At 47.0% G+C, this 18,548-nt stretch overlaps 1 protein-coding gene across 1 annotated transcript in view; it reads left to right on the forward strand.

The window, feature by feature from the left end:
- Positions 1-18,548, forward strand: part of LOC147724139 (chloride channel protein C-like) — a 627,958-nt gene that overhangs the window by 227,844 nt on the left and 381,566 nt on the right. The window contains exon 11 of the mRNA XM_086965734.1: positions 13,444-13,615. Coding sequence (XP_086821860.1) covers positions 13,444-13,615 — 172 coding nt within the window. The remainder of the gene's footprint in view (positions 1-13,443; positions 13,616-18,548) is intronic.

Consider the following 18,548-nt stretch of genomic DNA (forward strand, 5'->3'; position numbering starts at 1 on the left):
CTTGAAAAGTCCATGAGAAGCTGACTGCGCAGCCCCTGAGGTACCCTCGTTGCTGTGCTAGGGGTCTTGAGAAGCCCCACCACAAGCTACATTTCAGCCCTCCAACTCTCACGAGATCTGCGTGGGGCCCTTTTGCTTTGTTCCACTCGACCCGCCTATCCGGTTACTAGTCCATTGGCTAGTGCCCATTTTGGCGACCAAACGACAACTTTCCAATACTGGACTGGTTGCTCCAAACTGGCCCTTGCTGCTCCCAAAAGCAGCAACCTCTCTGACCTTGCTAGTTAGAGTGAGAAGCCTTCTCTGTTTCCTGCGTGGCTTGCATTAGCCAAGGCCTGTTTGCTCCGATCAAGAAGCCGACTCTGCCATCAGCTAGAGCCTACGTGGGATAGCTTGTGAGTGACTCCTGGTCATCGTCATCATCGCCTGGTCCACGCTGTTGAAGAGACAAGCTTCACCACATCACCTGTTGGCACCCGACAACGCCTGGTTCCTTCCTGGTTCCACGCCAGTCACTGGCTAGTGACTGTGAACATTGTCCCCTCTGCTTTCAGGTCTTCACCTCTTCAGATCCACCCTTGGATCCACCGGAACTCTTCAAATTAGGTTGCCTGCAGCATCAACACTCCAAGGCTCCATCCGGACTCCTGCAGAATCCCGACACACTTTGGCACCACTGCACCCGCTTCCTGTGGGTGAGGTAACGCTGGAACTCCGGTGCCCCCGAGTAGTTTAACACTCCTAGTGTCCAGGTTCCAAAGGGTTAAGTCCTAGACTGACCAGAAGACTTCCTACCTTCACCTTTTTAACTTTTACGCATCCATTGACTTCAATGTAACTTGCTTCTAACTTTGCACACTGCAAACCAGATCCCGTGGGCCTCCTAGTTGCTAACTTGCGTTAGTATAGCATAGCCCCAGCGATTCCCAAGGCCCTAGGCCTTACTTCCTTTCGACTCGTGGTACTTATACCACTTCTTTAGTTTATGGTTTTAGGGGCCACCCGGGCCTATCCATATTTGTGCTACTTTTGTATATTATAAATTGAACTGTTTTAACGTGTTTGCTCCTGTGCTCATAAAGAGTTCAGGGGACTATTTGTAGTAATAAATACATATATATTTTGAATATATATTCTGTGTGGTGTCCTTTCCCTTGGTGTTCAAGGGGGTTACACATGGTAATACAGCTGGCTTCACATGCCAAAAGAGTTTAGCCTAAGACTGCTTTGTCCACGCTACCTCTAGGATAGCTGGTCTATGAGGTTGACTTACAACCAATCACCATAAGGGCTGTTTGGACTGATAAAAGGTGATCACTAGAACCAGTGAACATCTCATATCAGGCCAACTTCTCACATTGGTGGGCAGCGGTTGGGATTTGAGCTTGCTGTTGTTTTACCATTGTAATCTTTGCCAATACCTTGTGAAAGATCATACAGGTACCTATAGGTACATATAAAAAACAAGATAGTATATTTAAGTTCTACTGAACTTAGTGTTGTAGAGGATAGGGCTTAGCACACCCTGACTACAACTACTAGAGAGGGTTCAGTAGGTGAACACATAGAGTAGGTAGATTGCAACATATCCACCTCACTAGAGCAAATGGCTGGCACAGAAGGAACCAGTGGGATTCCAACTGTGGAAAGTGACCAACCCCAGGCACCATCCAGATTTGCTTTTCTCACCTTTCAGGAGTTGAGAAATGTGTGTTCAACAAGGAAGCTGAAAAAAGGGTCCAACCCTACCACTCAGCAACTCCTAGAGCTCTTGGAACAGTCTGAGGCTCTAAAAACCTCTGAGCCAGTCCCTAAGGATGATGAAGAGGTCCTGACTCCAACAGAAGATGCTAGGGATCCCCTTGTCCTCATTGAGGATGATGACAGTAGTCACCATGATGATGATGATGATGATTCAGATCAGAGAGGGGAAGAGTCTGATGGAGAAAGGTATAGCCAGGGTACAGTCAGGAGGCTTAGCCAGGCTAACCTAAGTCACCTTGGAGCTGAAGATGGGCCAGCCCCATTCAGGCCTCCAAGTCGACTTGACCAGCGGTATAGGAGGAACAGGAATCACTCAAGTGACTCCCTGCACTCCAATGCCTCTAATGGCCTAGAGTCCCTACTCGGGGATGGATGGCTTCCCCTCAGAGGAGAGAACATGAGGCCAAAATGAAAGAAGCTGCTCTTAGTATACAAAGACAAGAACTTGAGGTTGCCCTGGCCAAAGAGAAGCTTGCTCATGCTAGAGAGCATAGAGAGAGTGGGTTAGAACCCACTGGTGGCAGCAATATCCCTAAGGATAAAGATAGGTCCTATGATAATAGAAAACTAAGCAAGATTGTGCCCCCTACAAGACAGGGGATGACATCCACAAGTGGATAACTGCTTTGGAGAGGGCCTGCAAAGTACAGCAGGTACCCCAAAGTCAGTGGGCAGCAATCGTATGGCTCTCCTTTTCAGAAAAAGGTAGAGTCAAGCTACTCACAGTTAGTGATGAGGATGCTAACAACTACTCTGTCCTGAAGAGTGCTCTGATTGATGGGTTTGGCTTAACCACTGAACAATATAGGTTGTTGTTCAGAGAGACCCAGAAGACACAGACTCAGGATGGACTGATTTTGTTGATTGCGCCACTAAGGCACTGGAGGGCTGGTTACTGGGAAGTAAAGTCACTGACTATACAGGATTGTACAATCTTTTAATGAGAGAACAGATTCTAAATAATTGTCAGAACCAGAAGTTGCGTCAACACCTGATTGACTCAGATCTGACCTCTCCCCAAGAATTGGGAAAGAAGGCAGACAAATGGGTTAGAACCAGGGTTAAGCAGAAAAACCAGGGCCAAGGGGGTGATCAGAAGAAAGCAGACCAGAAGGGTGGGGAGCAGAAACCAAAAGACCAGAAGTCTTCTACAGGGCCCCAACAAACCACGGAGGGGGGTTCATAAACTTCCAAAAAGAAGAAGAAGAATGATGGCCAAAGGAAACCATGTTGTTCTACATGTAAGAACACTAGTCACTGGACCAGTGACTGTAGAAAAACTAGAGCCCCTACCACTTCACCCCCTAGTACAGTAAGCAGTGGTAGTTCCCAAGCCAAGGGTGTAGTAGGGTTAACCCTGGGTACTGAGGTGGGTTCTGACCTAGTCAGGATCCCCACACAAGCTGTCTTGATCTGTGATGTGGACATAGCCATGACCACTACTGTGAGTCCCAGTAACCTGGGCAAGTACAGGCAGACACCTTTAATAAATAATAAAGTGGCTCAAGCCTATAGGGACACCTGTGCCAGTGTCACCGTGGTGACACCAGCATTTGTGGACCCTGGACAGATTGTACTAGGTGATAATTACCTAGTGACCAACGCCAGCAATGTCACTACTACACATAGTGTGGCTGTTGTTAATTTCCCCTGGGGAGGGGTAACTGGCCTAAAAAGGGTTGTGGTAAGTGCAGACCTCCTAGTTGAATGTTTGTTGGGCAATGACCTAGAATCCTCACTATGGCCAGAAGTGGAGTACAGGACTCATGCTGAGAGGTTAGGGATTTCATCACATGTCCTTGCTGTGACCAGGTCATAGGCCAAAAAGTTCCTCACTGAACATCAGGTCTTGGATCCTGGAACAATGGACCAAGCACCTAACAAGAGAAAGAGCAGTAGGGTTAAGTGCCTTCCCTCCTACCTACCAGTGATGGTCAGCCTTCACAGGAAGCTGATTGTAAGACCCCTGAAGGAACTGTCCCAGAAGAGCTTGAACCTGACCAGGTTGAGTTTCTTGGGGCAGGGGGACCTTCAAGGGCAGACTTGAGGCAGGCACAGTTAGACTGCCCCTCTCTTGAACCCCTCAGCTGCTGCTGAGGCTGCTGGGAATGCTCAAGGTACCCATAAAGTATATTGGGATGATGGGCTCCTTTATTCAGAGGGTAGAGACCCAAAGCCTGGTACAGCCAGTAGGTTGGTCATACCTCTGAAATTTAGAGGCTTCCTTCTAACCTTGGCCCATGATATTCCCTTAGCAGGACACCTAGGCAAGAACAAGATTTGGGACAGGCTTGTGCCTCACTTTCACTGGCCTCACATGTCTGAAGATACAAAGGAGTTTTGTCGCTCCTGTGTGACCTGCTTTCCAAAGGAGGTAGTATCTGACAGGGGTGCAAACTTCATGTCAGGATACTTAACAGCAATGTGGAAGGAGTGTGGTGTTAACTACAAGTTCACCACCCCCTATCATCCACAATGTAATGGCCTTGTTGAAAGGTTTAACAAGACCATGAAGGGTATGATTAAAAGGTTACCTGAAAAGCTTAGGCGAAGATGGGACATCCTTCTACCCTGCCTTCTGTTTGCTTACAGAGAGGTTCCACAGAAGGGGGTTGGCTACAGCCCTTTTGAGCTTCTGTTTGGGCATCCTGTAAGAGGACCCCTATGTCTGGTGAAGGAAGGATGGGAGTTACCTCTCAAACAACCTAAACAGGATATAGTGGATTATGTACTTGGTCACTGCTCCTGGATGGCTGAGTACATGAAGAAGGCCACTAAAAACCTTGAGGCTAGCCAGGAACTCCAAAAAGCCTGGCATGACCAAAAGGCTGTCTTGATTGAGTATCAGCCAGGACAGAAGGTGTGGGCGTTGGAGCCAGATGCAGCACTCCAAGACAAATGGTCTGGACCCCAAACAATTGTTGAAAAGAAGGGAGAGGTTACCTACTTGGTGGACCTAGGCACTCCCAGAGCCCCCACAGGGTGTTCCATGTCAACAGACTAAAGGCATATGTCGACAGGGCAGACATGGGTTTGCTCATGGCTACAGATGAGGGGCAGGAAGAAGAGAGTGACCCTCTTCCAGACCTGCTGTCTCAGAACCCTGAACATGGGTCAGTTGATGGTGTAGCCTTAGGTGGCAGCCTCACTGACCAACAGCAAAATTACTGCAGACAAGTCTTACAGTCATTTAGACATATGTTCTCATTGACACCCAGTCAGACTAACTGGTGTACTCATGTGGTGGACACTGGTGACAGTCTTCCTGTGAAAAGCAAGATATACAAGCAACCTGACCACGTCAGGGACTGTATAAAGACTGAGGTGCAGAAAATGCTGGAGTTAGGTGTCATTGAGCCTTCAGAGAGCCCCTGGGCTAGCCCAGTGGTTCTGGTCCCCAAACCTCACAAACAAGATGGCAAGAGAGAGATGAGGTTCTGTGTGGGTTACAGAGGACTCAATGCTGTCACCAGGACAGATGCACACCCCATTCCAAGGGCAGATGAGCTCATTGATAGACTGGCTTCTGCTAAGTTTTTGAGCACATTTGATTTCACAGCTGGCTATTGGCAAATCAGGTTAGCTGAGGAGTCTAAGGCCAAGACAGCATTCTTAACCCCAGGAGGTAATCACCAATGTGTGGTGATGCCCTTTGGTCTGAAGAATGCACCTGCCACTTTTCAAAGGTTGGTGAACCAAGACCTTACTGTGTTGGATGACATTTGTGCAGCATATCTAGATGATATAGCTGTCTTTAGCTCCACCTGGGAGGATCACCTGTTCCACCTGAGGAAAGTACTTGAGGCTCTACAAAAGGCAGGCCTCACTATCAAGGCTACTAAGTGCCAGATAGGGCAGAGTAAAGTTGTATACCTGGGCCACCTTGTAGGTGGAGGACAGGTTCAACCACTGGAGAGTAAGATCCAGACCATCAAGGACTGGGCTCCTCCAACTACCCAGACTCAAGTCAGAGCTTTGTTAGGCCTGACTAGGTACTACAGAAAGTTTGTTAAGAACTATGGGTCCATTGTGACTCCTCTTAATGACTTGACATCCAAGAAGATGCCCAAAAAGGTTCAGTGGACAGGAAACTGTCAAAAGGCATTTGATGACCTGAAGCAGGCTATGTGCTCTGCACCTATCTTGAAGAGTCCTGACTACTCCAGAGAGTTCATTGTCCAAACAGATGCTTCTGAGTTGGGGGTGGGAGCTGTGCTTTCACAACTTAACGTAGAGGGTCAAGACCAGCCCATTGCTTTCATTAGCAGAAGGCTGACCCCTAGAGAGAAACGTTGGTCAGCCATTGAGGGGAGGCCTTTGCTGTGATGTGGGCCCTGAAGAAGTTGAGACCATACTTATTTGGAACTCACTTCAAGATTCAGACCGACCATAAGCCCCTGTGGCTAAATCAGATGAAGGGTGAAAACCCCAAACTGCTCAGGTGGTCCATTTCCCTACAGGGGATGGACTTTACAGTGGAGCACCGCCGAGGGACTGACCATGGTAATGCAGATGGTCTCTCCAGGTACTTCCACTTAGAACAAGAAGACACAACTGGTCAAGGTTAGTCTATTGTCCCTGCGTTTGGGGGGGGGGCGTTGTGTTGGAGAGTAGGGTCTGCTATCCTATGGTCACCCCACATTTTTGCTTTTTGCTTCACTGGTTTATGACTCAATGTGGCTGTGGGCCTGCCAATCAGACCCACAGCCTGCTGTTCTCTCTCTAATTGTATGCCAAGGCCATTTAGGTGCCTTTCCAATTGGAACATGGATCACCTTGTGAGCCCCTGCACAGTGTACTCTAGGTACCCAGGGCATAGGTGCATCCAGGCCTACCAGGGGCTTCAGCCCGTATTGTGCCACCCCTGGCCTTACTATTTGACACAACTGGCTGATCACTCAGCTGGGGCAAGGTGGTGTAATCACCCTTTGCTTTAGGTATAGTATCTCTATATCTAACACATACAAGGACACACAGTAACCTATAAGTCACTCCTATGGCAGGCCTTATCAATCCTGGAGGCAGAGTGCTTGGTTATGTGTAAGATGGTGCTCTAGCATGAGCTGAGCCTGCCTGCAGCTTTCGGAACCTTGTCCTTTAGCTGTTTCCTGATAGCGTCATACCATATACTCTTAAGTGCATTATGAACCTCACGGTTAAATGCTAACTCTGGTTTGACATTATCAAAACATGTCGAGTAAGGTTTTATACGAATTGGAATACTACCCCCTTGCCAATTCTGGCGAGGGGGGTAGCATTTCACCCTTCTAGAGGGACACGACATGTAAAGAACCTGAACCCCGGTTAACATTAAACAGAGCCTCAGCATCACAAAGTGTATGCTGCCACCACAGGCACAAGTCTGACCTCCTGCTGCTGGGAGTCCTTCCAGCGAGGGAGGTTTGGACAAAGGGTATCCTGCCTTGGGAGGTGCTAGCACCACCCCAGACAGGATTTTGTGTTTCTGGATAGGTAGAGCTGAATAGAATCAGACATGCCCGGGGCACACAAGGTGTCCCCGTGCATAGGCCAGTTCAAACCGGTGCTGGGGCACTCCAGCCCTGGCGCGAAACTGGACAAAGGAACGGGGGTGTAACCACCCCCCTTCCTGGTCCCACCCATAGGAGGGACCTAGTAGGTAGTCCAGCCCCTAGATTTGGCTTAAAAGTAGGAGCTGAGTCCCAAGACGGCAGATTACCCTGAAATTCGACTACACAAGAAGAAACTCTGGATCTTCAACGTTCTGCTGTTCAGAAAACTGAAGAATCTCCCTTGTGGCCAAGGAGTGGCCACCCTGTGAACACAGGCACCATCCAGCAATCAACGACTGCTTTGCCGCCGCCTCCTGCCGGAGCCCGAGCCCATAGCCTGACAAGAACCAGGCTCCCAGACATCTAAAAGCCCAATCCACAGTCCCTGCTAAGCTGGCTAGTGACTATGAACATTGTCCCCTCTGCTTTCAGGTCTTCACCTCTTCAGATCCACCCTTGGATCCACCGGAACTCTTCACATCAAGTCGCCTGCAGCATCAACACTCCAAGGCTCCATCCGGACTCCTGCAGAATCCCGACACACTATGGCACCACTGCACCCGCTTCCTGTGGGTGAGGTAACACTGGCACTCCGGTGCCCCCGAGTAGTTTAACACTCCTAGTGTCCAGGTTCCAAAGGGTTAAGTCCTAGACTGACCGGAAGACTTCCTACCTTCACCTTTTTAACTTTTACGCATCCCATAACTTCAATGTAACTTGCTTCTAACTTTGCGCACTGCAAACCAGATCCCGTGGGCCTTCTAGTACCTAACTTGTGTTAGTACAGCATAGCCCCAGCGATTCCCAAGGCCCTAGGCCTTACTTCCTTTCGACTCGTGGTACTTATACCACTTCTATAGTATATGGTTTTAGGGGCCACCCGGGCCTATCCATATTTGTGCTACTTTTGTATATTATAAATTGAATTTTTTTAACGTGTTTGCTCCTGTGCTCATAAAGAGTTCAGGGGACTATTTGCAGTAATAAATGCATATATATTTTGAATATATATCCTGTGTGGTGTTCACTTGGTGTTCAAGGGGGTTACATATGGTAATACAGCTGGCTTCACATGCCAAAAGAGTTTAGCCTAAGACTGCTTTGTCCACGCTACCACAAGGATAGCTGGTCTATAAGGTTGACTTACAACCAATCACCATAAGGATTGTTTGGACTGATACAAGGTGGTGTCTAGAACCAGCGAACATCATATATCAGGCCAACTTCTCACAGTGGTCTGTCAAATCCCCCCCCCAAACCCGGACCCTCCGCCCCACCGCTCTTACCTGCACAGGCCGCGGATGGATATAACATTGGCAAGTGGAGCACTAATGAATACAGGGGTGAATGTCTGTATTGCGATAGGTGAGGCAATCTCAAGCTAAGGTTCCGAATTTGGATTTATGGTGGATTGACTTTTGCAGGGTAGTAATCAAATTTCCCCCATATCAGGCTCTTCACAGATAGCTGGGGATATTGTTGTGAAATTATACTCTCAGGGCCTCTGATGGATCTTAACCGTTTCTACAAGGAATGTATTAAGCCGTTATGTGATGTGAATTTGTAGTGCGCGGCTAATCACATGTGAGGATATCCAGTCGCTGACGCTGCCTAGGTCCTTCCAGTAGTTGATCATCAACTTATGCGCCAGTGTGAAAGTTAGATCAAACAAATGTAAGTTAAGTGTGATCATATTGGGACCTGAGGATAAAGATATGGCGAGTAGAACAGTGAAACTTTTTCTATAATTGTAATTGTGGAGGTCACATTTCAGGCTCATTAATTTGAAAGAAGTGTTCCCCTAGTTGCATTGCAATGTGGCCCCAAACAAATAAGGTACTGCATAAGCCGGGGAGGCTGTGTGGTGTTAAAGATACTAGCTGATGGACAAAGAGGCCACCAAGGGATACACCAGCTGTGCCTCCAATTAGGACTGGTGTCAAGGAAACAGGCGAGGCCTCTCCAAAGGAGTGTTCTGGAGAGAGCACTTTTTCATGTATTCCACCACAAGTCCCCGTCTGAGTTAAGCTCACAAAATGGAGGTGCATGCCGAAGAAATAGGACGGTGTAATTTTCCTAGATTCTGAGAGGGAAGAGGAAAAATGGGAAGGTCACTGTCTTCAGTGCTGCAACAGGGTGCAGCATGTAAGTCCAATGAAGGCTTTCAAAAATATTTGGGGGATAAATTCACATTCCTTATGCACAGAAATCAAGAAGTTGGGGAATGTACCCTCACAAATTGGATTTGGCAATACAAATGTTTGGCTATCATGCCGCAGTTTACACATTTAAATACCTGGTAGTCACAATTCATAAACAACTACAGACTTGTGTGTTTATTGGTATTTACCATGTACTCATTGGTAATTTCTCACATTGGAAGCACGTCCAAATTTACTGTTGTAAATCAATCAATCAGTATTTGTAGAGTGTGGCTTATCACTCATGAGGGTATCCAGGCAGTGGGTGGCTGCATTTAGTGAAAGAGCCAGGTCTCAAGTCTATTCCTGAAGTTTGGTATCAAGGTCAGAAAAGGAGCAGCCTTCACTGTCTCTACAGCCGATGCGTGGTGTCTGTGCAAAGGTGAGGGAGGCGGAGCAAATGTTTCTGGGTGATTAGTGGAAGTTCAGACAGTGGTTTGTGTATGCCTGCCCTTGGTCATGGAGGGCTGTGTAATTGTGTGTCAGTAATTTGAATAGGCATCTTGTCTGAACGAGGAACCTGTCGAGATTCCTCAGGTACTGAGTAATGTTGGTCTTTTGTGGCAGGCTGAGGTTCAGTCTGGCCGCTGAGTTCTGGATCATCTGGAGCCTTCTCATGAGTTCGGTGGTGGTTCCTGCATACAGTGTGTTGCTGTAATCCAGACAGCTGGTGATTAGGGATTTCATGATGGTTTTTCTTGTGCTAATGGGGAGCCATTTGAAGATTTTTTGGAGCATGCAGTGAGTGAGGAACGACAGCAGGCAGAGGAGACTTAGTTGATCTGTTGTTTCATGGTGAGTCTGCTGTCCAGGATGGTACAGAGGTTGCAGGTGTGGTATTTTGGTGTGAGGGTGGGTCTGAGTTCAGCGGGCAAACAGGTGTCATTCCAGGGGAAGGCATAGTTGCTAAAGATTAGCACTTCGGTTTTGTCTATGTTTCGCTTCAGACAGTTATCATTCATTGAGGCTGCAACGTTCTCCATGAGTTGTGGAAGTTGGTCTAGGTGGTGGCGGGGTCTGCTGAGAGCGAGAGGATGAGCTGGGTGTCATCTGCGTAGAATATGATGTTGATGTTGTGGATGTCATGTAGGTGTTGAAGAGAATGGGGCTGAGAGATGAGCCTTGAGGGACACCACAGATGGTGCTCATGGGTTCTGAGGTGAAGGGGGTAGGCGTGTTATCTGTGTTCCTCCCGTAAGGAATGATACAATCCTTCTGAGTGTGTCTCCCTTGATTCCGATCTGGTGCAGTCTCTTGATGAATGTGTGGTGGGAAACGGTGTTGAAAACTGCAGAGAGTTTAGGAAGGATCAGGGTGGACAATTCTCTTCTGCCAAGTAGAGTCCGTATGTTGTCCGTGGTGGCGATCAGGGTGGTCTCAGTGCTGTGGTTGACTCAGAAACCGGATTTGGAGGCGTAAAGCAGGTTGTTTCTCCCCTGGTATTCAGTGAGATTCTGGTTGATGGCCTTTTCCAGGACTTTGGAGGAAAACAGAAGCAGCAAGATGGGGTGGTAGTTCTGGAGTTCACTGGGGTCTGAGGAGGGTTTCTTGAGGAGAGATCTCACCTCTGCATGTTTCCATGCATCGGGAAAGGTGGCTGTGGATGCATTGAGGATGGTGGTAAGCTGGTGGTTGATCTTGCTGCTTCATAGGTTGAAGAAGCAGTGGGGGTAGGGATCGGTGGGTACTTCTGAGTGGATAGAGTTCAGGATGACTGTGGTGTCTGATGGGGTGAGCTGTTACCATGTGGTGAGATGTTGGTCGGGGAGGTTTCCGTTGAAGTGAGGATGCTGAGGAGGTTGGAGGGTTGTGGCTCAAAGTTCCTGTTGATGGTGGATATCTTGAGGAAGTGATTCACTAATGTTGTACAGAATTTCTGTGAGGGAGGGATTGGGTTTTAGGTGGCTGTGGGACAGGAGAACTTTCTGACAATGGTGAAGAGTTCCTTGGTGTGGTTGGTGCTAACCTCAATGTGATCTGCAAGGGTATAGTTTTTCGCGTGTTTGAGTCGTTGGTGGTATTTGTTGATGGTTGTCTTGAAGGTTGGTAGGTCTGTATCTATCGTCTCTGCTGGTGTGCCATCTTCTCTCCAGTTGTTTGCATCTGCATTTCATTGTGCTGAGTTCCGGTGTGTACCAGCTGTCTTGTTTGATGATCTGTGAGTTTTGGCTGGCTTGATGGGGGCAACTCAGTTTGCAGCATTAGTGATCCAGGTGTTGAAGTTCTCGCCCTCCTGTTTCCTGTTGGTTGAGGTATCGGGCTGGGTGGTGTTGAGGGTGTACATCCATTGGGTCTGTGTCACTTTGCCACAGCTGCACAAGGAGATGATGAGAGGGTTGGGGGTGATGCGTGGTGATCCTGTGATGGTGAAGTAGATGATAGAGTGGTCACGTCCAACTCTGTTGCTTGTCATCAAGATAGGGTCTAGTGTGTGTCCTGCTCTGTGTGTTGGGTCTGTAACCAACTGGGTGAGGCCGATGTTGTCCATTTGTTCCAAGAGGCTGGTGGAGTTTGTGTCTGTAGGGTCATCTGGGTGGAAGTTGAAGTCTCAGAGGAAGATGTAGTACTTAGATTCGATGGCAAGTAGGGCGATGAAATCTGTGATGGTGTCACAAAGGCCGGCATGTGGTCCTGGGGTCTGTAGGCGAGGGTGCCTCTGATGGTCATTTTGTCGTCGGTGAGGAGCTGGAAATACAGGTGTTCATTTATCGGTGTGATGTCATTTTCGCTGGTGGTGCAGTCTCACAGTGTCATCTTGTAGCCATTGGGCATCACAGTGCTGATGTCTGGGCAGAGGAAGGGAATAGCCCGGTCTCTGTGATGAAGGTTATGTCAGGAGTGAAGGTGGAGATGGTGTCCCAGTCTTCGGTGTTTGCATAGAAATCTGACATTGATCAGGAGTCATGGGAGAGGTTGCCTTATGGGTGTGGTGCTGGTTTCTGTGAGGGGGGGTCGTAGGTTGCAAGTGAAGAGACAGTGGTGGGAAGTGAACGGTCCTGCCATGGAGTAAGGAGATGTGAGGCAGCAGTTGTTGCTCCATCCAGGGTCCAACACTCAGAGATCTGTGGTGGAGTACCTGCGGGGAATAAATTAAGAATGAGCAGAAGCTCACTGATAGTGCAGGCTGCATAGGACTGACCCACACAGAGCAGGAACAGCCTTAGCAGCAGTGCGGAGAAGGAGGCACTGACTGCAGTGAGAGGAGAGCCGGTGAGGGTAAAGGATAGAAGTAAGTGTGATTCCAAGGTAGAAATGGGCAAGGAATCCTTAGGTATTGTAGGGGGAGGTGAAATGCATTCTTCACATGGAAAATCATTTTGTTTGCAAAGAAAAGAACTTAAATGTATTAATTCACATTTGGGTTACATTTCCTTGCATATAAATGTACACAAAGTTGCAATGAAGCATACATAAATATTTACACATTTGAGTACTCATCCATAACTGTGACTGTTCTAGATTTCTATGATTACTTCTGAGATTCTTTGTGAATTCCATAAAATGTCAGGAACTTGCCCCAAACATCTTTCAACTTCTCCCTTGGATCCTTTGTGAATTGGCAGTGTGAACAGTAGCACTTAGGGCAGAAGCTCCAGGACATAGAGAGGGATGGTCCATGCAGACATTATGCCCACTTTTTCTCACCCAGCCAGGTGACCAGAATTCCCCCTCTGACCTCATACAGTGCCTCACCCAGAACATTCAATCAATGAACATATGGGCAACTCGGGCCCTGTCCTGAAAGAAGCGGGCCGCAAGGTAAAGGGCAGTTCAATTCTCATAGGTGGCAGCAATGAGATGGGGAGGAATTTATTTTGACTTTCTGTGCAATGAACTGTGGGAAGGTGTGCATATATCTGTGTGCCTGTGTGTATCTATGTGTGTTAGGGATGCATTTTCCGTCACAGATGGGTATTGCAAACTTAACATGTTTTTTGTGTTGACAGGTACACTGGAGCCCTGTATGGAAGGATAGTTGGTCGAGTTTTAGTATCCATGTTTGGTGTCCAAACTGATGAGTATGGGGCCTGGATTGACCCAGGCCTCTTTGCTGCAATTGGAGCAGCCTCTTTCTTCAGCGGGGTAACAAGGCTAACAATTTCACTTTCCGTTATCATGGTAAATATGAACCAATCTTGTATCTTGTAACCTCTTTTGCTCTCTCTGCTTTTAAATTATTATTGTAGCTGTTTACAGGCAGTTTCCGCAGTCTCATAACTTCATTGTTAACTCTTTAAAAATGAGATGTACAAATGTTGACCATTGGCTTTCATGTGTTTTTAATGCTTTACTTTCGCGTGGATGGGCTGGTGTACAGTGTCTCATTTGTGTCCTCATTTGGTTTGGTGATTTGGGTCAAGTAGTCCTTAGAGTGCAGATATAACATGGCATCTGGTTGAGAGCCAGTGTGTGTTATTTGATGGTTTTATTTTGCTGATATGAAGCCATTTTATTTGTAGATTTATTAAGAAAGTGATTGCCCCTTGGATGCCTTAGTTTCCCATAAAGACACGGTAATTTTCAATAATCACCCTTGCAGGTCCATTTACTTTACTTTACATACATGGTAAAATGTTGGTTTTAAAGCCTTTTTGTTCCCAAAATAAAATGGTTCACAAATATATGAACTTTCTTAAAGGGCACGACTTTCTACTTGTCAATTAAACCCTTGAAGAAAGCTCTCCCAGACCGATCATTGGACCCCCTATTGCAGGTGATAAGAGTACCAGGGGCGGCTGGTGACATTTGAAAGTGGTGGGGCGTAAATACTGCACTGTGGCGAGCGTGCGCAGCGAGCGAGGCCCAACCACCTATGGGGGATTCGGGGGTTCTCCCACGAGAACATTTTGAAAAAGGAGTGGGCAAATGGTGCATTCATAAGCACCCTGGACTCACACAGGCACACTGCTCACCCTGCGCTTACACAGACATCACCAACCCTGCACTGTCACAGACATCACTCACCCTGGACTCACACAGGCACACTGCTCACCCTGCGCTCACACAGACATCACCCACCCTGCACTGTCACAGGCATCACTCACACAGGCACACTGCTGACCCTGCGCTCACACAGACATCACTCACCCAGGACTCACACAGGCACACTGCTCACCCTATACTCACACAGACATCACTCACCCAGGACTCAATTTTGTTCACTCTCCCTTGCTCTTTAAAATGGTGGTGCCTGTGCATACATTAGTGCAGACGCAGAATGTCAAGTTTGGCCACCCTAACTACGCAGCCTCCTTTCAGCTGCTTGGCGAGCTTGGGAGCGGCCTGACGCAACAGAAGGCCTGTTTACGCCAGCCACCACTGGCGAGTCAGACTATGATATCACCAAATCCATACAATGCTCATTCTTTAGAGATGCCACAGTCTGCTCAACATCTCGGCATTTTGCTCAAGTTGTCACTTCACACTGTTGGTGAGGCCTGTCTGCATGAAACGCTGGAGCCAGTAGGTTTCCAATTTTGAAAACATAATGCAATGCCCCATAGAAGCGACAGTAGCAAAAGTCTACTAAAGCACTGCAACATGACAAAATGAACAATGCACACATTCTGAACTGAAAACTGGCTAGCCCATCAATATACATAAAACTGTGATGAGCAAAAAACACGGAGCATGTATACGTTTCACTTTTTAACAATCATTGTTGCTTAGATTTAGGTTTAGTTTTGACCAATAATTGGTAATTGTCTTTCCACGGTTACACAACGTTGTGTTTCATCTATCCCTTGAAGAGAATAATATTCATAATGTGTACAGAACCGTTCACAAAGCGACTCGTCAAATGGATGGTGATGTTTACGTCAGAGTGGATGACGTAGGACTGCTAGAGTTCGAACCTGGGATTGCTGCAGCAAAGGCTTAACCCATGGAACTATCCTACCAGTTGGAAGTAATCTAGAATAGACACTCTCGCTCTGTTCTGCTACTGATGACAATTGTTTGACATGCATCCACTTCAAGGTCGGAAACAGAGCAATGATGTTATAGCTATACATTATCTATGTGAAGAGGTCAAGAGATGAACGCATGAACACTTTAACAAACTGACAAATCAATGCAGTACTTGCGAGGTGGGGTGGTGGGGGGGGGTTGCGGGGGAGGGGGTCGCAGTGGGGGTGCGCCAAGGGAGATAACGTTAAGAAAACTTACCTGACCGCCTCTGCTCCTGGTCCGCGTTGGCACCTCATCTCCAAACAGGAACCGGAACAGGAACAGCAGCACCAAGTGGCAACCCTTAAGCCAATCCGCAGCGCCAGGGCACAGTTAATCCTCGCCCGCAGCACGCCCATTAGGAGACCTAATGGGCATGCTCTAACAAGTTAAAACACAGGGGCGCATGCGTGGGCAAGGTTCGAAAATTCGCCCTCCGTCCCCACTCATGCGCACTTGTGTTGTGCTGCTGCCCCCATGTCTGACAATGCATGTCAGTCACCATGACGCGCGGTCTGACGTCATGCTGGCTGGCATGCATTGTCGGTTCTCCCTCGCGTCGGTCTTTGAACTTAAGTAAACTATTCAGTTTACTTAAGTTCAGAAACGTCGGAGCTGCGGGCGGCTGCGGGCGGGGGGGCTACGCTCCCACGCCCTAATGGACGCACCACACCTGAAGTGTACGACTGCAACCCATGCTCATGTATGGCAGCGAATCCTTGCAAGGAAAAGATGCCACGACATTTGACAATACCATCAGTCACGCTTATAGGGCAATATTCCATCTACCCAGCTATACATCGCCAGCTCAAATCCGCCTTGAATTAGGGCTTCAGAAACAAACACTGGAGAGAAGGGGGACATATATCAAAACGTGGCGGAAAATCAGAGATGCTGACCATGGAACTTTAAATGCCCATCTTCGGACTGAATTATCCACCAGAGGCAATTCACCTGCAAGGAATTACCTACAAGACTCACTGGAGACCTTGGATCTAACAAACCTCTGGGAATCACCAACACACCTCAAAACCTTTAAAAAGGTGGTAACAAAAGTAACTAAGCTGATTTCCTCCATAGAGGATAAAGCCACCTTGGCCAAGAGGGCCCATAGATGGGCCATGTTGAAAGACTATAATGCTCTGAAACCACATGAATACCTAAATACGGGCCTCACGCAGACAACTAAAAATACATTTTTAAATATGCGCCTTGGCATCATTCCCATACTACCACAAGCTGCTGCTGACGTTGTTTATCAGGAAAAGAGGATCTGATCCATATAATTTGCATTTGTACAAACCTTACGGACATAAGGCGATCCCTATGGAACCAGAAGGGCATGACAAGTTGCAGGCAGGCTGTGATGTTGTGCTTTGACCCCGAGGAGACTCAGTTTAACTGCAGATTAACTAAATTCTTTGACATAGTGGCCAGAAGACTCACGAACCAGACATCTGTCTCGCACAAAGCACTAGCCCATCTGTGCTAAGTCCCTTGGAGAACCTTGCACTTTTAACCCCTATGGTTTTTAAACAAAACATAATGTGTTTTTTACGATCTGAACGAGGAAGACCATTTGCTCTTTTTATACCTTAACTGTAACTATGATTGCTTTTTATATATTTGTACTTTTATATTGTGAGTTTTTATTAACTGTACAATAAACTTACCTTACCTTAAAGAAGCCCTGAAAATACCAGCCCTGAGTCAAAACTATCTGCTATGCAATAGTTTGCTGTGCATGCTTTTTACATTCACCATTTACAGTGTAAACGTCATCTTCTGACTTCTTTTCATAACATTTTTCTTTAAGGGTACATGTTTACTCTGTTAATGCAGGCTGTATAGGAAATGGGTCTAAGTCCCACTGTCCTGTTGTAGCCTGCATTCTTTTCTTTATTGGCCTGCTTATTTTCATTGAAGGATAAAGGTGTTACGTATAAGAGCATAAACGTTTTCAAAATCTAACAAGCAAAGTAATAGATCTCACATTTACGCAAGTTTGAGCTGTTGGCATTGTAAATGAAAAAGCCTCTTATTCATGTTTTGTATTTTGAAACATAAATAAAAGGTATTGTCATTTACAATGCCAGTAGCTTGAACTCTCGCAAATCCGAGACCGAAATCAGGTGAAGCACTGAAAACCCGGAACTGGCCAGGCTGACTCTGCTCTGCTCCTTCCGCCTCTGCGCCCGTGTGCCGTCCCTGCCTCGTGGCTCTTTCTTCGAGCCCACTCTGCTGCTGCTAATATCCGCTGCTGCCCTCCGTGATTTCACCCAAAGCAAAAAGTCGGCGGCATTGCTCCCAGCAACATCGGAAAAATGAATCACACTGTTTTTTTACGATGTTGCTGGGAGCTATGCCGCCAACACTTTGGTTTGGGTGAAATCATGGACGGGAGAAAGGGATGCGACTGCGATGATTTTCATAAAAATAAAAAAAACAAGAAGTTGGGCGAGCTTCAAGCAACAAAATGCGCAGGCGCCTAGATTTAATTTCAAAATAAATAAAGAACAACGAGTTAAGCAAGCTGTGCGCTCGTTCCACAATTGGTGGTTGTGCCCCATTGTGTAAGTGAAAGCACGCATAGCGCACTGCAAACACAAACGAACAAAGTGGCCCCCCATTGCTAAAGCTCTCGTCCCACCAGTGGTGTTTACATTAATTAAGGAAAGAGTTCCTGCTGTGGGCTAATACAAGCTATACAGTAATGACATGGTAAAAGGTCCAATCCTGATGGGAGGTTACAAATGAAGACAAGGCGGTACTAAGGAGGGACTAACAAGCCTAGTAATAAATCAGAAGCCAGCGTTTACGAAGGACAATGACACAAGCCAATAAAAAATATGGGCGGAGAGTGGGGGGGGCTTCAAATCTATACTCCAATACAGCATGCCTCACAGAGCAGCTAATGCGCTGCCTAGGCTTGACCTAAAAAGGAAACCATCTCACACTGTTTTCATCATGTACTTCAGCCTTTTCATTTGCACATTATTAAGAATATGTTTCCATTTTGAATTTATTATACTGACTGATGTACTGTTAAAAAGAAATATGGTATCATAATAATAATAATAATAATCTTTATTGATTGTTTTAA

The sequence above is a fragment of the Lissotriton vulgaris genome, chromosome 4_1 (assembly GCF_964263255.1).
Source record: "Lissotriton vulgaris chromosome 4_1, aLisVul1.2, whole genome shotgun sequence".
Taxonomy (NCBI): domain Eukaryota; kingdom Metazoa; phylum Chordata; class Amphibia; order Caudata; family Salamandridae; genus Lissotriton; species Lissotriton vulgaris.